The sequence below is a fragment of the Odontesthes bonariensis genome, chromosome 6 (genome assembly GCF_027942865.1).
Source record: "Odontesthes bonariensis isolate fOdoBon6 chromosome 6, fOdoBon6.hap1, whole genome shotgun sequence".
NCBI classification, from domain to species: domain Eukaryota; kingdom Metazoa; phylum Chordata; class Actinopteri; order Atheriniformes; family Atherinopsidae; genus Odontesthes; species Odontesthes bonariensis.
In genome coordinates this window covers 23,296,200-23,318,146 of record NC_134511.1, presented here as the reverse complement: position 1 = coordinate 23,318,146, position 21,947 = coordinate 23,296,200, and the positions used below count along the sequence as shown (strand labels likewise).

General features: G+C 39.3%; 2 protein-coding genes across 3 annotated transcripts; one reads left to right on the top strand and one right to left on the bottom strand.

The window, feature by feature from the left end:
* The first annotated feature begins 6,771 nt into the window (after positions 1–6,771).
* On the top strand, positions 6,772–16,332 carry myo1ha (myosin IHa). Its single transcript, XM_075468021.1, has 31 exons — positions 6,772–6,900; positions 7,003–7,118; positions 8,360–8,558; positions 8,654–8,734; positions 9,199–9,378; positions 9,471–9,569; positions 9,667–9,780; positions 9,857–9,928; positions 10,016–10,135; positions 10,211–10,278; positions 10,678–10,783; positions 10,866–10,946; positions 11,026–11,117; positions 11,345–11,439; positions 11,555–11,601; positions 11,794–11,874; positions 12,037–12,142; positions 12,231–12,348; positions 12,434–12,547; positions 12,639–12,715; positions 12,793–12,861; positions 14,107–14,191; positions 14,285–14,447; positions 14,535–14,618; positions 14,745–14,838; positions 14,913–14,968; positions 15,051–15,186; positions 15,276–15,346; positions 15,549–15,646; positions 15,734–15,833; positions 15,925–16,332. The coding sequence occupies exons 1-31, from the start codon at positions 6,778–6,780 to the stop codon at positions 15,949–15,951; spliced, it is 3,072 nt and encodes a 1,023-aa protein (XP_075324136.1). The 5' UTR covers positions 6,772–6,777; the 3' UTR covers positions 15,952–16,332.
* Positions 16,333–16,401: 69 nt separating this feature from the next.
* On the bottom strand, positions 16,402–21,832 carry kctd10 (potassium channel tetramerization domain containing 10). 2 transcript variants are annotated; one of them, XM_075468023.1, is made up of 7 exons: positions 21,755–21,832; positions 19,259–19,472; positions 18,993–19,162; positions 18,279–18,365; positions 18,137–18,189; positions 17,813–18,008; positions 16,402–17,701 (listed from the first exon to the last, which is right to left on the bottom strand). In XM_075468023.1, exons 1-7 carry the CDS (start codon positions 21,755–21,757, stop codon positions 17,483–17,485), a joined length of 942 nt encoding a protein of 313 aa, XP_075324138.1. In that variant the 5' UTR covers positions 21,758–21,832; the 3' UTR covers positions 16,402–17,482. The 2 variants fall into 2 exon arrangements, with proteins under 2 accessions (XP_075324138.1, XP_075324137.1); XM_075468022.1 differs by lacking the exon at positions 21,755–21,832 and adding an exon at positions 20,303–20,416.
* Positions 21,833–21,947: the final 115 nt, after the last annotated feature.

Genomic DNA, 21,947 nt, shown 5'->3' with positions numbered 1-21,947 from the left:
GTGAATAATTTAATATGTTGAACACTCAACTGGTCTTCCATTATAGACAATTGACTGAAAGCTTTTTAGACAATAATCAGTTCATAAACTGGGGGAAACCTGAGCTTTTCTCACTTGTGGGTCACCAGAACACAGAAAATGGACACCTGTGTTACCTTGGAGAGAGAATGTTTTCTACCATTGGTTACTGGGTTACATAAGTAAACACTTCATTACACCAACCTTGTAAGTTCCTCATACTTTAAGGTATAACCAGTTTTGTAGGGAAAGGAAGAGATTAGCTGGAGATCAAAACTCTTGTACAATATACTAACTAACTATACTAATATTGGTGTATCCAATTTTGTGCCTTTTTTTTGTAGCAAGCCTTCCATTTCTTCCATTTCTGTGAACCGCAAAATGATTTGGCTAATTGAAGACAGCAACTACTGTGTTTAAACAAGAGGAAAGACTTTACCTTGTGCCATTTGTACAATTAGACCAGTTGTGTTTGCAGCCAAGCTTGCAGTGTAGCTCTTGGTAAAGGCAAAGTTGACTGGCTGGCCCACCGCCTCAGTACGGTGTCAAATATGTAACTAAACAGATTGTTTACAGGTGATAACTTTGAAAAAAACCCTCCTCCCTAACTTTTTTTTTCACCTAGGTGTGTAATATAAACCTTACTCAGCAACAGCAAAATGGCACATGCTTTAGAGAAAATAAGAGAACAGGCCAGCAGCTATGTGTCAAAATCAGGTGGGACAGCATGAAGACAGATGAAATCATTCTTTGTGGCATTGCATGACACAGATGGGTGGAGGTGCAGCTGTGTGCACCAAGGCCAGAAGAGTAGTTCAACTTAGATTACAGGTGCTCTCCTCAAGCTTTCTGTTGCGCAAAGTCATCTATTATATCCTTCAGATTCAGCTGGCAGGTCTCACTGTTTCAACTTCTTTATAGTTCCCCTCTGAAACCTGCTTTTTTTTTTGGTGCACCCCTTTTTGTCAGGTTCTCTCTTGCTGCCTGCTGCGGGAGTATTGCTGTGCAGCTTCACACATATATAACTACGCATGCCTGTTATTGGTCTACTGTAGATGTAGTAGTTGTATTTGCAGTTGTCATGTTTGTGTCTGGTACAGAAACTATCACAAGGCCTGGTGGCTTCAGCCAGAGTGCTCACCCGCCTGGTCCGTGCAGGCTCAATAAATCGTGACATGTTCACCGTCAACAAGAAACATTCTGTCAACGCTGTAAGAAAGAGCTGCACTCACGTCATGTTCCTCAGTTGAAAACGACCTTGTTCAGCTTAAAATCCATGTGAAATATGAGCCTTGCTCGTGAGCGCTCTCATTTTAAAATGCTCATACACAACATTGCCCCGTTCCTTCAGCGGATTTCTTTGGTCTTAAACATTGGTTTCTGTCCTGATGCTTTTCTTCCTGTATGTTTCCCTTTTACCAACCTTCCCATTTTGTTTGTACTTCCTACAAATGTTAAGACACACCTGACTGGGAGCAAACAACGTATTCATACACTCTGTCCTGAATTAACTCCTTTGAGGAAAGATGTTTCCTGACCATTAAACTCATTTGCATAGTAAAACTTGAATATTGGTTTTGAAAAGCAAATTACAGTGATTATGTAATTATTTCTTCGTGATTGAATTATTCAAAATGTTTTCCCTCTTCTTGATCTAAAAAAAAATTACAGCAATTTTTTAAATTATTATTTTTTTCTTGAGGTAGGTTAGATAGCTTTTTGTAATTTGTTCATTAATTTTACTATCATTATTATAATTTTGTTACAATTAAAACAACAGAATGAGAATCTTGTAAGGCTTGTGATTCCATATTTTTGACAGACAGTGTTTTTTTTTTATCTTTCCTTTATTACAATCCTAATAACATATCATTGAATTTCTATATATACCATCTACCAAATCATGCTAAACTGAAAATGGTAACACAGATTGAGCATGGCTGTTTATGAAACCCGAACCTATAAATCTTGTCAAGTTGTGATGTTTTAGAAACATTAATTACAGCAGAGGATACACTTTACGAGAGCATTTTTGGCTATTTTGGCTATTTTTTTTGTTTTGATTTTGGGTGTTTTTATTTTATCAGTTTAGCACGATACAACACATTATATCATGCGAGTGTTAAGTGTAAATTGGAGCCTGATCGGGTATCGCGGGTGATCAATCAGAGCAGTCATGTGCAGTCAGTGGCAGCTCCTCGTCTCTGGAATACTTTGCCCCCTGATATCAGATCTGCTCCCACAACCACTACTTTTAAATCCAGACTTAAAACACATTTGTACACATTGGCTTTTGCTTCCTAGTTTCTTTTTTCTCTCTCTCTTCTTCTTATTTTTTTTATTTTTTATCCCTATTCTTTTATCTTGCCTTTTTTATTACACTGTAGAATGCCTTCTGTATCTTATGTATTTTAATCTTGCTGTTTGTTCTTGCTTTGCTTTTAATCTTATTTTTATGCTTAATTTTAGTCTTTTAGTTTGACACTGTACAGCACTTTGGTCAGTTCTTGCTGTTTAAATGTGCTATTTAAATTAAAGTTACTTACTAGTTACTTACAGTCTGGGCTTTTAATACTTTAAAAACTATCCAAAAACGCAACAATACAAAATTTGGGGTGTCTTAGGTATAAAGTCGTAGAGCACTGCACAATTTTGCTGATCATTTAAGTTGATTTATTGAACTTCTTTTTAAAATCAATTTAAATTCAAGAGACATCTTGGAAGTCAATGGATTTAAAAAGATGACATCATCACCCTGCAGTTTACGGATCTTTCCTTCCACCCACACCCTTTTATTTCTTTATTTTTGGCAACAAAACATCCCCGAAAATCTTCAACTTCAAACATTTCAATTTCTAAGGGGAATTTCAGTTCAAGATGTTGATTTTTGTGGGTGCCAATCTGGACAGATGTATTTAGGCATCAGCCTGGCGGCATCTTACGAAGCACTACAAGTGGTGGCAGCTCTAAATTTGGTTTGAAACAACATTATTCATCTGAGCAACCTTGTAATGCTGAGAGCAGTGGGTGATCAGCCTGTAAAGTACCCACCTAATCAAAGATCAGTTATCAGACCTGAAATGTGCCAGCTGAAGGAATGTGACTGTTTTTTTTTCTTCTTTGTTGTTGTGGTAGTGATGTAATGGAGCTTTGAGAGAGATAGAGAAGAAAAAGACAGGTGAATAAATTGGTGTGGTTTGGATCTTGTTTCTGTATTGTTATGTTACACTCATGAGAGCAGTAGATACCCAGGTAAGCACTGAATAAGATCTCTCTATTCCTCCACCTCCCAGACATGAATGATTAAGCACTCAGCCCAAAGTGCCCTGAGCTTGAGTAAAGACAGCAGTATATGTGTACATTGGGCTCCATGCAGCATCTCTAGCATTGCACTGCCAGGACATACTGCATGAATGAGCCACTGCACATAACAGAGAGCATAGTAAACGGGGTGTTGTAGTATTGTACAATTCCGACTTTTGCCAACTACCTGCCAAGAATCTAGTGGCTCAGTGACTCCATGCAAGCAGACACAGGAGGACTCACTATTTTTGTCTAACTTCTGTGGTGAGGAGGACACTTTTTTCAGTTTGGATTGAGACTGAGACTCTGCATCTGGTTAGCAGACTAAACTAGCTTCGGAAATGCAGGTTTGGCTTTACTTTATGTTGTGAAAGTATAATTTGCTCTATGTTAATTGTTTCTTTTTCTTTCCTTTCCTTTTCATGTTTCAAAGATCTAGCTGCAGTTCAGATATCGCGCCGTCAGCTAATTTGGCAAGAGAAGCATGACAACTAACAGTTCATTTATGTTCTGTGAGTGATGCTGAGATAAGTCACCTGAAGGCTAAAATGATCTTTCCATCAGTTTAAATCTGTGGGGTAGGATGACTCATGATCACCTCAGAAAAAATGTTTTCCATCTCAGAAACCTGCTTTCAAGTAGAGTGATACCAGTGGGATAAATGTGAAGCTACAGCCAGCATCCATTAAGCTTAGCAGAAAGGTGGGACATAGAAAAACTATTCAAGTTGGATCAGTTTTAGGGTGACAGAATTTGCCTAACAGCACCTCTAGTTATTTACTTGTTTTGATTAGTTTACTTGCAAATTTCAAAGAGTTGCTTTACTATAATCTTTTGACTACAAAGTTTTGACAGTATCACACTTCTCCGCTGTTTAATTGGCCGTGCAAATGAAACAGACATTACAGTGTTAGTGGGCTTATGAGGTGCCAATGGACACCCTCTTTAGAACAGTTTATACAAAGTTAGGCTTGACTGTGGAGTAGGTTCATATTTGACATTCAAATCTGAGCGCTGTATCACTCACCTCATTTAACTGTTTACAAAGAGAGCAAATGGGCTGTTTCCATAAAATGTTGAAGCAATTCTCCAAGATGTTTTTGGGAGGTGGGGCCCACTGAGATAAAATGGTCAGATAAAATTTCTTTGTAACAGAGAAATATATCTTCTTGTTAGTGAATAAAACCATAAAATGTCCCAGCAGCTGCACCCCCCCTCCCTCCCTCCCTCCCTCCCCCATCTAAAGCTACCTCCACTTCTCACACAGATGAGGTCATTCTGTCTCAGGCAACACTGACACTCTAGACCAAGACGAGGGACCATCTCTTAATTAAAATACAATTGCTTGTGCTCTGAGGTAGCATGGTGATCCACCTGACCTGACGACGGCTTTAAGGATTCATTACATAAACTTTCTTTCAGTTGTGCATTGTACTGAGTTGTCTGTTGTTTAATTTGAATTGCAATCGAGCTGATTTAGTTTGTTGAATGTATAGGGCTACAAATAACACATGCATCAACCTTTTCAGTAGTCCGATGTATTCTTCAGTTCAGGCTCCCTTGTCCTCCTGGACTGAATACGCCCATTTAGTGTTCTGCCTTTCAAGTACAGTCATTAGAAACCCTTCTGCTTACCGCAGACAGCTTTCTTAAAAAGAAATACCGGCAGGACACCAAAGAAACCTGAATGGAAAACAGCAAACTTTTAGATTTAGTCAGAAAACCGAAAACATTAGCATTATTATCAAGACTGAATTCATTAATCCTTCTCTTGACAGGAGCTTATCTATCCATGTTATTACTTGTAATACTGTATGGCAGATCCCTAAGTCACGCTGTCCCAGCACATTGTCTGCTTGTACTGCCCTGAGAGAAGTTTGTTCCCATGAAGGAAGGGGTGTCACAGATACCCCACACCAGCACCGCTACCATCACATCGCCAGATTGATTCTGACGTCCAAAAAAGGGTTTCTTCAATGATATTGTTCACCTGTCTCATTGGCTTAAAGTGGGTGGGTGGGGGGGCTGATGTGGGAAGGGGGTCGTGTGAGGGTTATTGGTGGGGACACGGGGTGAGCAGTATTGTTGAAAAGAGGACTGAGAGGATTGGGGGTGCAGTGCTGACAGGTGGAAAAAAAACACTCATCTGACGAGCCTCCTCAAAACCTTCCATGGGGCCCTGTATGAGCAAAGTAATGAAGTCCAAATTACAGCACAGGATTGCTAAGAACAAGCCTCTATTGTTTGCCCTCGGGGCACACTAAAGCAAACTAAATGAGTGTCATAGCAAACAGCAGGGCACAGACCGTTACTGCACTATTTAGTCTGTCCCGTTGTCTCAAGACGGCCCCGTTTCAGAGGTTCTCAGATCAGACAAATACTGCTCCCCTTCTCCCCCCGCCTCCTTCGCCTTCACCCTTCCTCTGTACAGCTAACCCCTCCCCAACTCCTCACCCCAAAATAGGCCAAATCTCCTCTATTGTGTTTCGACTGCCTAGTGTGAAATTCACTGTGACGTTAAATGTTTTCTAATGAATAATTACTGAATGGATATGCAGGGGGAATATGTGTAATGGATTGTAGACTGCATTTTAAAGACGTTTTTTTTTGTCTCTGCTCCGTGGTATTTACAGGACAAAAACACTTGGCCTTTCTCAGAATAAATGAGGGCCATAGGCGGAGGACAGAGCAGGGAGGGAGGAGGGAAGGAGGGCTTTGTGTCAATTAGATCCATTGGATTATCTTTTTTAATGTTTTTGCAGGGAGAGTTGAGAATCAAAGGACTTCTGCTTCCAAAAGAGGGAGAAAAAAATACAAAACCAACAAAAGCTGCAAAAACCTTTGGTCTAAGTGTTGATGCTGCGAATGCAAAACAGATTGGTGGAATTTTTTTCCCACTATGCTTCTTAAATGTGCCGCAGGCTCAGCCAGTCCATTTGCACACTGTGTTGTGTTTGGTTGGTGCGCCAGCTCAAGTCAACCATGGGCTGCCAGCCAAGGTCCTTGTGTGCTGTGTAGCAATGATTATCTTATGTCTGTTCATCTGCACAATCACAGACCGGCTTCAAAGACATTTAAGACCTCTAGACTTCTGATTTCAATAGATCTAACAGACACCATGTTTGTGCTTTTTCTGGTGCTTTTTCCAGCACCGTCCTCTCTCATGGAGCCATTTATTCAAACATCAGCTGCAGTTGTCAACATGCATGAGTTTAATTAAAAAACAAAAAAATTCTCTTGTGTGCACAAGTGTTGCACGTGTTATTGTTACTTTGGCCTTGTTTGCTTCCTCTATCTATACATATTTTAGTTAGAAATGGCATATTCTTGATCAGGTAACTATGAAGTAGAGATTGTATCAGTGTTGTGTGTTTTAGAAATACTTGGCATTCAGCTTTCAAGTTTAGCTTATTTATGGTTGATGCTGTACCACTTGTTGCTTAGGGTCAGCTAGACATGGAGGGTGCCCTGACTGCGAGGGACCAGGTGGGAATCCAAGACTTTGTACTTCTCGATGAAACCACAGAGGCGGCCTTTATCAGCAACCTCAAGAAACGCTTTAGCAAGGATCTAATCTATGTGAGTCTGGACAAGGACGATTTAAACCCTGCTCATGAAAACTGCGTGTGCATATTTGCATTAACATTGTAAACCCCCCCCCCCCCCCCCCCATTGTTTTAGACTTACATTGGCACATTGTTAGTGTCTGTCAATCCATACAAGGAGCTGGACATCTACAATAAGAAACAGATGGACATCTACATGGGTGTCAACTTTTTTGAGCTTCCACCTCACATGTGAGTGTGTAGTTAGCATGGGCACTACAATTGTTTATTTCAACAGTATATGACAAAAGTGAGTACCACACAGTTGCAATATTTCATAGATGTCAAATGATTCAAAACTGTATCCCCTTACAGCAGCTGCATTACTCATTTTAACTGAAGGCATATGTTCTATGTAAAATTAAGAAATAGATTCACTATGTTAAAAACGTAGTGCCGGTATAATTTAATGCACTATTCATAACCGAGATTCAAATATATATATATATATGTATATATATATATATATATATATATATATATATATATATATATATAATTTTTTTTTCATTACTTGGACACACTTGTTTTTTCAATACCTGTGTCCAACTTTATTTTTTATGGCTCACTCCTCCTCAACATGGAAGATACCCATGTTGCACAAATTTTAGGAGAGATGTTCAGATTTTCTTGATAAAGGGGTTGTATTGCTCTCCCTCTTCCTTTAAAACATTCCAACATACTTACAATATTTATGACTCGGTTTTAGGTTCCTTGAATAAAAAATGATGATCTGAAAAGTGTGATCTTGGAAAAACAATGTTTTTATCGTTATCTGACAATTTGTTCCACCTCTCATCTTTTGGAGACTGGGAATTATCCTCATAGTGCTTCACTACCACCTCTGTGGTTCACTGTCAGAACTATGAACTCACTCGGATAGTCTATGTCCAGGCCAGGCAAATTACACAAGACCACAAATGGAAGTAAAGGTTTTATCTTGCAGATGAGCAAGCAAGGGTTTCTTAAATGGAGTCGGCCCTCAGAGGTTGCCATTATTCAGTGTCCTTCAAACTGTCCGAGTTGTCACTTGAACTCAGATTCACATTGATAAACCCGGTATATAGTACTTTTCTATTTTTCGAGTCATTTTAGGAGGATGGACACTGCATCTAGCGTTAGTGGTACTGCGACTCATCTGCTGATTACTACTGTGACTGTGTCACCAGTCATCTTGATCATTTCATCTCCTCCTCTCGGAGCAATGATTTGGAGGTGGACACAGCCCAAAGGTCCAAACAATATTAGAAAGTTTAGGTATTCAGATGGTATCTTTAAAAATAGATGGATAGATAGATTGATAGATTGATAGATACATTTAAGATTTTAGAAGAGGAATTCCTTTTCATCTAGAAATAATGGATTTGGATTTGATACAGTTTTGATTAATTTGATGTTAAAGTGATATTTCACAAGTTTGTTGTATGCTGCAGCTATGCCTTGTCAGATAATGCCTACCACACGATGCTGACAGAGTTCAACAATCACTTCATGCTCATCTCTGGTGAGAGTGGAGCAGGGAAAACTGAGGCCTCCAAGAAGATTCTACAGTATTATGCTGTCAGCTGTCCGAGCACCAATTTACTAAACACAGTCCGAGACAAAATGCTCATGTCCAACCCCGTCCTGGAGGTCAGACTGTTACTTTATGATTTACCATTGCTGCGACCTGCCTAAAAGCAGGTGATGCTAACATTGATTGCTCTGAATGATATGTTTTACTGCAGGCTTTTGGGAACGCCAAAACATTGAAAAATGACAACTCAAGTCGGTTTGGAAAGTATATGGATATTCAGTTTAACAACCAGGTAAGGAGCCACAGAAATAGTAGGGCATACAATAATTATTTAAAAGAGACAGAAATTTAAAAAGAAAGAAAAGGAAAACTCTTAGAGAAAAGGGGAAATGCCTTTACAAAAGTCACCCTGATTTTTTTTTGTGGTAACTATGGTTTTGTTTCATGATTTGTTGCCTTTTCTTATTATGATGCCCTAAACAAGAATGATAAGTCCTCAGACAAGGGGCAACCATGTTTATCAGTACTGAAAAAGATTAATGAATGTTTATTTTTTTAACACAGAAAATATAGTTTGCAAGAAACAAATAAGAGAAAAAAAATAGCAGCACGGGCAGATTATCAACTTCATCTCAGAAGACTGAAATTAAGAAGGAACTACATCCAAAAAAAAATCTTAAATCTGGTCACTGCACCATAGGCTGTTTTTTTCTGCAAGTTGTAGAACTGCTGTCTTTAGGATCATGATGCCCATAGGGGGATGCTGTTGGAGGCCATATACTAAACTACTTGCTGGAGAGGTCGAGGGTTGTGCATCAAAATCATGGGGAGAGAAACTTCCACATCTTCTATCAGTTGGTGGAGGGAGGATCAGATGACTTGCTGCGGAAACTGGGCTTGGAAAGAAACTGTCTGCATTACAACTATCTAGCACAAGTGTGTATGACTTTACGAGGCTTCTTTAGATAAAACTGCTTATGAACGTGTTACACTTTGACAGTTTGTTTTATGTTTATTGTTTCTGACAGGGGGAGTGTGCCACTGTGCCATCCATTAATGACAAAAATGATTGGAAATCAGTCAAAAATGCACTGCAAATCATTGACTTTGATGAAATGATTACTAATGTAAGTTGGATGGTATTGCAGATGCCTTGACCGACCGTGCACCAGTTGTTTTTGCTTGTCTGTTTTGCAATATTGTAAAAATCATAATTCTGTGCAGCACTTGTTTGGGGTTGTTGCAAGTGTTCTCCACTTGGGGAATGTTCAGTTTGACACTGACGGCAAAGGCCGTGCCCTTCTGGACAAAAACACAGAACTGCACTGGGTTTCAAATGTAAGGAAAGGAAAATATGTTCTTTTGATGTCCAGCAAGCACAAGAAACACTGTCTGAGATCATTTTTCCTCGCAGCTGCTAGCTGTGGATGCCCACAGTCTTCAGGAGGGACTCACATTCAGGAAGATAGAGGCCAAAATGGAGCAGGTTCATGCACATTGATATGTCCTTGAGTTTTCTTAAGCGTTCAGTTGGTATTTCTGGTCAAACATCCAATGTTTTCTCACTTTAAAGGTCCTCAGTCCATTCACAGTTGATCATGCCATCTATGCCAGAGATGCCCTGGCTAAAGCCATCTATGGACAGACCTTCACCTGGCTGGTCAACAGAATCAATGATTCCATGGAAAACAAGGTGAAGGAGGGAAATGTGTGTTACACTTAAGAAATCCCAGACAGTTACATGCTTTTTAACATGTTTTTATGGTAGGACTCCTCACAGAAGACGGTTATAGGCCTTTTGGACATCTATGGATTTGAGGTTTTCTATGTCAACAGGTAGGTGGTAGTCCTTATAGCAGTGTAGTTCTGTCACCTTACAGCAAGAAGGTTCTGGGTTTGAACCTGCTGGTGGGATGGGGCTTTTCTGTTTGTAGTTTGCATGAACTCTGGGTTTTCTCTGGGTGCTCCAGCTCCCTCTCAGTCCAACTGAACTGAATGTAGTTGTGAGAGTGAGCGTGCATGCATGTGTTAACTCTGTAATGGATTTGTAGCAGAGGATATGCTGTGGGCTCTGTGGCAATTTCGAGGATAAAAAATGTATAGTTGATGAATGGATTGATGGATGGTTGTTTGATGCCGCGCTAAAGAATATAGTACATAAAGAAAATAAGGAACTCTTTGTAAAAACGTCAAAGTTGCTGAGCTTGGTCTCTCTGTCCTGACTCTTTTCCTCAGTTTTGAACAATTCTGTATAAACTACTGCAATGAGAAGCTACAGCAGCTTTTTATCCAGCTGACACTCAAATCTGAGCAGGAAGAATATGAAGCAGAGGGAATTGAGGTAACGTAATGAAAAAGGAATGACTTCGTGAATGAATGACTGTTTCCCTTCATGTGCTCTAAACAGTTTTTTTCCCCCCCAGTGGGAACCAGTTCAGTTCTTCAACAACAAGATAATCTGTGACTTGGTTGAGGAGAGACACAGAGGAATCATATCAGTACTGGTGTGTATTTTCAGGATGTTATACATTTATTAAAAAACAAACAAACAAACACATACACCAGCTTATGATTATCCTGCAGGATGAAGAGTGTCTCAGACCAGGAGATGCCACAGATCTCACCTTCCTGGAGAGGCTGGAAGAAAAGATGGGAAATCATCCCCACTTTGTAACGTGAGTTAAATCCTAAAAGAGACAATGTCACAAGCAGGGAAATTCAAAACCTCACAAAACATTGAAGTTAAAGATTGAACTGTAATCATGTATAAGCTTTTGTTGGGTAATTAATGTTCTTTGATTAAATGCCTTGTCTAAGTGATAGAGCACAACACAATGACCGCAGAGGATTAGAATTTACTCACTCTTAAACGCTTTGTGTTTCTCCACCTCTTGGATTGCAGGCACAAACTGGCTGACAAACTGACACGTAAGACTCTGGAGAGGGGAGATTTCCGTCTCTTGCATTACGCCGGGGAGGTCACCTACTGCGTTGTGGGTAAAAAAAAAAAAAACACAGTCTTTGGCCTTCTACCTTACTCAACAGAACTATTTGATTGTAAACCTCCCATTCTGTGATTCCAAAATTCACCTTTTGTTCTGTTACATTCTAGGTTTTTTGGACAAAAATAATGACCTGCTGTACAGAAACATAAAAGATGTAAGTTGTCGGTTTTGTATACGGTTTAGTTCGGGACATGCTGATCCAGAGTTTTCGATAAGATAATCTTTTATTCAGTTCATGTTGGAGGCTTGTAAATGAAACAAGAATAAAATGTTTGGTATGAGACAAATCAGTCTTAATGTGACAGCATGTTTGTATTATTGTATGTTATTCCCCCTCTTCCTATAGCTGATGTGTCAGTCTAAAAATGCCATAGTCAGAGAGTGCTTCGCCACCATGGAGACAGAAAACAAAAGAAGACCAGAAACGGTACGTTAATTTATGTTTGGCTCCTTATATCCTTCGACTGTAACATCTGACACTGTTTTTCAAAAGCTTTTCATCAGCAACCGTCTGACGAGCGCATCATTAAGCCATGTGCATTTGCCAGATGAACTATTTGGGATTATGACCTTCATCTTTCGTCTGTAGGTGGCAACCCAGTTTAAGGGCAGCCTGCTGAAGCTGACAGAGATGCTCATGGCGAAAGAGGCCTGGTACATACGCTGTCTCAAATCTAATGAGTCCAAGAAGCCAGGTAGATCAATAGAGAGGCAGTTAATGTTAAGAAGACAGAGGTGTAAGAGCTTGTCTAACTCATGCTTATGTCTAACACACAACCAAAGGTCAGTTTGATGAAGCACTGATCAGACACCAGGTAAAGTACCTGGGCCTGATGGAACATCTCAGAGTTAGACGAGCTGGATTTGCCTACCGACGCAAATATGAGGACTTCTTAAAGAGGTATTTAAATGACCGTCCCCCCAAATTCATCTTTGATTTTTCAATCATAAAGTGTCGCTTCTGAGTCATTTGGCTCTTCTTCCAGATACAAACCTCTGTGCCCAGCCACATGGCCACACTGGAGAGGAGTGGCTTCCGATGGCGTCGAAGCACTGGCTCAACATCTGGGCTACCTGCCAAATGAGTACAAAATGGGACGGTGAGGAAAGCTTTCACTGCAAGTCAGGGATTAAAAAATAATAATAGTAATAAGGATTTCTTATAAAATGTTCATCGTTTGATTTTTGTAGAACCAAAATATTCATCCGCCATCCCAGGACCCTTTATGCCACAGAGGATGCTTTTGAGAAATGTAAACATGACCTGGGTGAGTTTAAATCAAATGTTAAAAACTCTCACCATCATTAGTCATCATGAATGAAGTTTTATGCTCTGGATTTGCAGCAACACGACTCCAGGCAAAATACAAAGGATACAAGGCAAAGGGAGAGTACCGAAAACAGAAGGAGGCTGGTAAATGTGACAACAGTGCTGCTTGAAAGTTTGTGAACCCCTTTAGGATTTTTGTAATTTCTGGGAAAATATAACCTTGATCATGAGATTTGCACAAATGTTCCGAAAGTGGATAAAGAGAACCCAAGTAAACTAATGAAAAAGGTATCTGGTTTCTTAAGTGGCAAAAAGTCAGTTAACAGCAGCTGTAAATGAACATTAAGTGATGCTCAGTCCTACACCTACATCAGCTTAGAGGAGTTTTAGTCCACTCCTCTGTACAGAACAGCTTGAAATCTGAGATGTTGGTTTCCTCACATAAACAGCTGTTTCTGCATCATTAGCAAGGTTAGCATTTTTAATGAACTTGATTCTTCTTTAACCATTCTTCACCAAATGACTTGTGTTTTTAAGATCGTTGTCTCTCTGTGCGACCCACTCACTTAAGATTAAGTTCATGGTTACTGCTCCGGACATTCTTCTCTAGAATTTACTGGTATGATTCAAATGTAATTGTTCCGTCAGCGATGGAAGGAAAACAGCACCAAACCAAGATGCTGCCACCACCGCGTTCCACAGACAGGCAAAGATTTCTATGCTTGAATGCAGTGTTTTTCACTTTGGATTTAAACTACAAATCTCTATTCCTGACTTGATGAATCAATGTTAGTTTTGCAGAGCTGTGGCGTTTTTTCTTCTGAGCCGTCTCATGCACACCGTGTAATGTTTAACGTTCCCCTGATGGTGTTTGGTCAGAGCCTAACTGAGCTCCTTTTGGACCTTGCAGACATTAAAAGTCATGCTTGTGGACTGATCTTTGGTTGACCACTCCTGTAAAGGGTAACAGTGATCTTAGATATCCTCTAATCTCTTATCCTATAATCAGACTGACTGGGGATACCAAATGTTAGAGATGGCTGTACAGCCTTTTCAAATCTGATGCATCAACAGCTCTCTTTTGTCCATGCCCTGATACACTTGATCCCTCTTAGAACCTATTTAGTCCTGATGCAACATGTGGGTGTACTCAATAGCACATATTCAGAGAGCACCACAGGTCTTAGGGTTCTCTTTATAGACTTTTAGTACTTACATAATAATCTAGTGAGTTTTTAGGTTATATTTATGCAGAAATATAGAGATCTTTTCACATTTCACAAATATTCAAGCGTCACTATAGATGGCCACGAACAATACTATTAATTATGCTGATTATGGATGATATAAGAATTACATAAATAGATACATCTGCATATTTCTACGCAGCCATTAAGATTGAAACTTGTTGGAGAGGAGTGCAGGCTCGGAAGGAGAAAGAGAAGAGAGCCTGGGCTGTGAAAGTCATCAAGAAGTAAGTAAGAAGATTAAAGCATGATTACCGCACCATGCCTCTCAAATTTACTGTAATATTTTCACTTGCACATCATTTTACCACCTATTTCAGATTCATCAAAGGTTACATGACCAGAGGGCAAGCAAAAACCACGGATAACTCTGAGTATCTCGTCTTTGTGAGACAAAGTTACTTGAACAGATTAAGAGACAATCTGCCAAAGACTGTTTTGGATAAAACCTCCTGGCTAACTCCACCACCTGTGCTGACAGAGGTATAGCAATACATCGTATCATTTTGTCAACCTAAACCCAAGTTGTTGTGTTTTTTGGACTCTGCATGATTTTATCCTTTTTTTTAGACATCAGAGATACTGCGTGAGCTCCACTACCGTTTAATGGTGCGGAAGTATGTGAGGGCAATCACACCTCAGAGGAAAGCACAAGTAAGACACATAAATAATATCAAAGAATGGACTGTGATTTACTGTAAATTAAAAAAAAAAATATATATATATATTTAAACTCAAATTTAAAACAAACAAAAAAATTGCTTTTTTTTGTCCTTTCAGCTTCAACTGAAGCTTGTCACCAGCTCCATCTTCAAAGGCAAAAAGGAAAGCTATCCACAGAGCATCCCTCAGCCTTTTATGGACACCAGGATCAGTAAGTATCAGATACAATAACATAGTGCCGATCTATTTTTGAACAATCGTGTTTAAATCACATAATGTCTTCAGGTGACCAAGAAATAAACGTGAGGATTGTCCAGATGATTCGCAATGAGCAGATTAAGGTAGCAAATTTTCCTTGGTGCACCGAAAGGTATTTCGGCACCATTCCACACATTAGCTCACTGCGCTGTTTTGTTTTTGTAGTACAGCGTTCCGGTGATTAAGTACGACAGAAATGGCTTCAAACCAAGGCCAAGGCAGCTCATCCTCACTCAGACCGCTGCCTATCTGATTGAGGAGGCCAAGATCAAACAGAGGGTGCTGTACACCTCTCTCAAAGGTCAGAGAAATGTGACAAGAAATATCTTACTGCTCATCAGGGATGTTCTCGCTTGTTGGGCGTAAAAACTATCATTTGACTCATTGCAGGGATTTCGGTCAGTAACTTGACCGATGGCATCATTGTATTCCATATAACATGTGAGGACCCCAAACAAAAGGTATGTGGACACGGATTATACAATTGATATTTAGAATTGCTCGTTTATTCATAGTTGAAATAGAAATGTTCAGATTTTTAACAAACAGTTAAAAGATTTGAAGGTTTTTCATGACCTCTGCATACAGGAAATCATATTTTTAAGTGAAATACTAGCGTAAGGTCCTTTTTTATCTCAACATACTTTACTCTGGTTGTTTCAGGGGGACCTGGTAATGCAGTGTGACCATTTGTTTGAGTTTTTGACCAAACTCAGCATCATTGCAAACAAACAGAATGCGATCAGCGTGGTTCAGGGCAGGTGAGTTTGAGCTTTGAAATCGAGGTTCAATTTGATACGAACAGTGGTCTAAAACACTGTTTTCTTTTGTCTTCAATGAATTGTCAGTATAAAGATTGAAATCCAGGCAGGGAAAGAGAGCGCGGTGGACTTTAGCACGGGGCAGGAGCCCATGGTGTACAAAGCTAAGAACGGACACCTCATGGTGGTGAGTTGAGTCCTGTGATGAGGTGAATGTGCTTGAGTGCAATTCCAAGTTCTGGTCTAAGAGACATGAATCATACTGTTTGTTGCTGCAGGTTGCCAATCGGCCAAGGACAAGGTAACTCGTGGGGTTCGTGGAGGAGACACACAAGTAGCACCTGCATATTTCATCAGGAGACCCCTGAGGAGAGTATCAACATGCCTATAGGATACACACCTGACCAGAAACACACGCAGCCCATGAAATAGCCAGGATGAGCTCGCTTGTTGGATAGAAACACAACTGTCCTCTATACATGAATCTGGAATCAAATGTTTTCTTCCACCTCACAATATAAAACAGTCTGTCTGTACTTAAGCCAGTGACCGAGACTAGTATCTTGAGCACTTTAATTCAAAGCACAAGTTGTCTTAAAATTGAAAATCATTTCTACATTACCTACAAAGGGTTTGAAATTAAAATACAGCACACGACTTAAAACTTTATGCAAATCTGATTGATGAAGCCATATGTATCATAATTTTGTATGCTCACCAGTAATGGGATTACGCAAATTAAAAAGCAGCAAATGAACATTTGTAGAAATTTATTTGTGATCCACTATGTATAAATATAAAACATACATTTATGTTCACTTCTGTATAACAGACCTAAAAGTACTGCAAACTGCATATTTCAGCTTTAACCTTTAGTGTGCAAACTGTACATTCTCCGATGAATGCAGTGATGAAGGACACGTCTAATTTCCCTCCCTGTTAAAAGCTTGTAGACAGGGTTCCCTTCCTACCAGGGAGATCTCAAATTACAGTCATTCACTTCAACCTCAGCCTTCCATCTTTCAATCAGCCCAGTACATTTAACACCTCAGGTCACAACTCAAGTTCCCTCCACTGAAAATAATGATTTGTTCACTGGACTGAAGGGAAAATGAATCAACGTTAGAACTAAATAGGACAGAAGCACTGCGGTGAAATGTTGCATCCATCTGTGATATCTTCACTAAATAAAGGTCCAGAAAGTTGGAACTGGTATAATCAGCAGGCTACGAAATAACCATGGTAACATGCAAGAGTGAAACGGTGACACTGTGTGACCGCATTATGTACAACACCAGTTTCATCCATTGATATTTTTTAGTGGATCCTTTAGAACCAGGATAAAAAGAAGCTGAACTATCTACATTATTTTGTTCATTGATTACATGATGGAGTTCTTATTCTTTTGTTTGTTACATAGTTAACAACTCCAATAACAGATGTATACTAATGCTTCTCTCCCACTCCCCATGAACTGGTGAAATTGCAGTTGCATGTAGTGCTGAATGCAAACATCCATGTTCATGAAGCTTCTGCATTACAGCAGAAATCAATGATAGAACTTATTGTGGCTAACAAACGGACAATAATACACTACAGCTTGAGAGCTTCACAAATAGACAAGTGGACACGCACACACAGAAAAAAAACAAAAACAAAATCAATTAATTACTACACATTGTTGTACAACAGTCATCTCATAGCAGTCTCCCGGAGAAGCTGGGAAAAGAAGAGGGGAAGTCAAAGAGAGAGGCGCTGGTTGTTGTAAGGCACAAGCGTGGCGCGAAGACAGTTCAGGGTCCGAGACGCAGGTGTGCAGGTCAGAAGAGACAGAAGTCACTGGTGGTGATGTGTGCGGTCATCGGGTCGTTTGATATGAATCCTACGAACTCGCTCCATTCGCTCTCGCTCCTCATCCTCATCCAGATGATTGGATCGTCCTGCAGCGCCCCCTGTGGCCTCCAGCAGGGCATTGTCCGGACCCCTCCCATCGTGGGACTCGTACAGGAGGATGTTGAGGGTCTCCTCATAGATTCTTGCCTCAGGGAACTCAACCTAAATGCAATGCAGGAAACCGAAAAGAATAACACGGTACACCACAACTCTATGCCTAAAGAAGAAAAAAAAGAAAAGAACAGCGCTCTAAAGCACCGAATATGTATTTACCTTCGTCTGCTTCTTTTCTGTGGCATAAACAATGGAAGTGCAGCACACTTCAGCAATTTTACGACCCTGGCCGTAAAAAGACCAACAACAGATCTCATCCCCGATCACATCTTTGATGAAGAGCACCCGACCATTGAAGCGCAATGACAGCTTGTCAAACAGCTCAATATTTTTCAGCATGTTGTCATCAGAATTGCTGGAGAGGAGAAAAAAAAAGAAAAAGCTGCTTAATGGCATTTTTTTTTTTTTTTTAAAGACGAAGAGCATGATCTCACCACATTATGCTGTCATAATAGATGCTGTTATCATAAGAAGGGGACTCACCTGGTGTATGAATATTTGTTGTTGCTTCTGTTATATAGCAATTTCACAGTGGGCTGGAAAGAAAAGAAACAAATTAAAAACAATTAAAAACGACAAATTTCTAATGAAACTAACTAAGCCCATTATTAGAAAAAAAACATACCTTATTCGAGGTTGCAATGAGTCTCTGCTCTTCCTTGGATGATGTCATCAGAGGTACTTTACAAAGAGGTTCATACGATTCTTTGTTCTGAAAGAAAGAATTTTTTTTTCAATGAAAAAAACAAAATCCATCAATATACTGTACTGAACAGACTAAGGAAAGAAACACCATTTTGTTAAAGAGTGATGAATTCAGTTCATAATTCAGTACTATCCACCACAAATGATGAGAGACATCTATATCTATGTAGTGCAACTGTGATCCAACCTGAATCCGATCCAGCTAAATGTTATTTCACATGCATAATACCGGCTCCACTGCCCTACTCTGTCATCTCAGTGTGAAGCAGACATTTCCTCAAAGTCCATTTGACATTCCTCTGTTATATATATATACATCCCAGATATTTGGCACTCTTATTAACCAAATAAACTGATATGTTTTCATGTTAAATGTCCCATTTCAGTAAAAATGGTAAAAAGTGAAAATGTGGTACTGCAAAGAGTAATGGATTTTAAATCTCTTGAATTTCTTTTAAACCACAGATTTTTTTTCCCCCAGAAAGATTTTATATCCTTGTGAACTTAAACATGGATTTAAAACAAGGTAATCCCCTAACTAAACAACGACTTTGGACATTTCACCGATGTCTCAGCTTTAGGTGGAAAGTATTTCAGAAATTGTGCCATAGAATTAATGTTCTGGAGATGGTACCTGCAAGGCCGCTGTACATTCATCAGCTAGGCCTTGGACAAGGTAATACTTGGCCTCAGCAAGAAGCTCCTCAGTTTCCCGACGGCTGTCTGGGAGTGGGACTGCCCCATCTCTGAGGTAGTTAAGGATTGTTCCAAAGTGTTTTCCACAGCGATCAATCAAGATCCAACCTATTAATATATAATGAGGGGGAATTAGAGAATAACAGATCCCATTGAGAGCAGCGTTTACTTAAGCACTGTTTAAAGTTTTCACCAAAAGCCTACCTTCACTATCTGTGAGCACCTCCATCCTGCCGCTGAACATGGCTTTGAGCATTGTGTCCTGCTTGGTTAGTGTCTGCATTGTAGTGTAGTACAACGCTCCACCCACGTTTAACTTCACATACTTAGAGCTGGGACTGGAGCCTTTGAAGGATGTGGTCCGTGTTGTAGCTGCCGGCACTGCCGAGCTCACCACAGTCTCTCCTGACATCTCTTCCTGCAAAAACACAAGATGAAACAAGGTGACATTGGATTCTCACTGAATTACTTTAAGTTTAGTACCAACGAGGCAATTAGTCAGTCTATTAACTGCACTGATTAAGCAACGTTGAGTGCAGCTCGACTGAATTTGGGTCAATAATAACAATAAAAGTGAGCAAGAAAGCCAAAAGCTGATTTATTAGCCAATACCACTCTCCACCTCCCACAAAGATGGGATTGTACAATCTTTTACTGAATTAGAAAAACTTTCAGCAGAACATTTCAGTCAACTGCTTAAAAAACGCCATTTTCTACACTAGAGCTTTATTACATGACCAAAATTGATCGTTAATTTTAACACAAGTAATCTCAGGTAACCAGAATCAGTCAAAATGAAAAAGGCTAAGAAGAATGAACGAAATATAAATAAATAAAAATAACACAAGAGAAAAATGAAAATTAAGCAGCAACTGAATAAAGAGGAAAGATCATAGTGGTTGTTTGGCAGATGTGGAAAAAAAGAAATTGCGACTGTCTGAGCGACTCCAACATAGAAATCCTGGAAGATATCAAAAGAAGTTAAAAACTGTACACGTAGCCAACATAGGAGGAACATTAAATGACAAGGCAGTATGTCAGACAAAGACATAGCTCCATCACTGAGCTATGTTTGCAGGCTTGTGTTTACTTAAGCTCCTGCTGAGCCTTTTTTTTCTATTAAAAGCATATTCTGAGTTAATATGAATAGCATATGCGAGTGAATATAGGCTGAGAAATATAATTGTCATGCACATCTGCTTATATGCTACAGATATGCCATGACATGCTAATACGTGCTCAGTTTACCTTATGATGAGTAGCTTTGTGGAGCGGCTGTCTGAGACATTTGTGGCTTGCTGAAAAGCATATTTGATCAACGTTTAAAGACTGAACAGTTTGAGGCATAACAACATGAACTTCAATTCATGTATGGACCCTTTATGCAAAATGATGTGTCCACGTGTAAAATGGCAAAGATGGTGTAAAATTGTACAGCCATTAGCTGTACAATCACAAATTCCTATGGTATGCATAATGTCCTTTCAGCACAAATTAACTGGTCACTCAAATAAATTAGTCAACCTTTAATTTTGAAATAATTATCTGCCACCAATTATTTTACCAGGGTTATAAAACAAAAATATACATAAAGACATCTGGCATGCAGACAGCCTTGTAATTGTGGCAGCAGCAGAACACATTTTTGATAAGATACAGGACACTTGATATATCTGGCTCCTGCTAGGCAAGAAGTGTGACCCTGTCTGTATTTATATGAGAATTGCAAAAGGACAAAAGCTTACCACAACACCAATCCCCACATTTGATCCGGAATTTTAAAGTTGCCTTCATAATGCTTTATCATTACAGTCTGATTTTTCAGAGCAGGCAAGAGCAAAAACTGTATTAAAAGCTAACACAGTTGTCTTCTTACTATAGAGCGTTTAAGATATAACTCCAAAGTTAGAACAAAAATTATATCAGAGACTGCCAACATCACCCAGAAAATTATTAGGCTACTTTCGAATTATAGCTGCTAATGATGGTCTTACAAGCTATTAAACCATGGGGTGTATCTAGTTTTTCACAATCCCCTTAAGCATTTTGGCTTCATTTTGTGTTCAATAAATACTGACACATTGTAAAATGTCATGTTGTTTTTCATTTGAGGTTGCATTCTTAACACCTTTGGTAAAGACTGAATTATTTTCTTGTACTGTCCTACCCTAATACCCTAATATAAAGACTCAAGAGGGTGCACTTTCTTTTTCACTAGACAGGATAAAAAGCAAATTTATAATGTTTAGTTCACTTAGCGTAACTGTGGACGTGTTGTGGGTCAACTGGAAACAAAAACACTTACATACATTTGGTCGAATTGGACATAGCGAGTCTTTCAGGCCATCGATAAAGTGAAAAAAACGCGAGCAGTGTACAAACAATGCGAAGACTATAAACTTTTAAATTACAGTGGGTAATCTTTTTCATAGCAAAAATTCTTAGAGTTTGGTGTGTTTGACAGATTATTATTTTTTTTGTGTGTAAAAAGTTGAGCGACAATACTTAAGTCAGTAAGTAGTAATTTACTCTGAGCCATCACGGTTAAAAAGCTAGCAAGCTAGTTAGCATTAACTATATCTACCAATAGTGTTCCATATAGGTAAAAGATTATACACCATAACACTGGCGATTAAACTGATTCCTCTATAATTAATAGAGTGATTTCAATTGATTAAAAAAGAAAATTAGTACATTTACCATAGAACCCACAACAGACTTCGTAGTAGTAGATTGCTAACGTCAGTCAGCTAACACCCACTTCCTTCCGGTTCACCACTGCGCAGTTATTTAAAAATGACGTCAACGGTTGCAAGAACTGTTTAAAGTGACAGATAACATTATTTTGTTAATAGTTAAAGTGTTTATTCAGTCGCATTTGAGCTGATAAGTA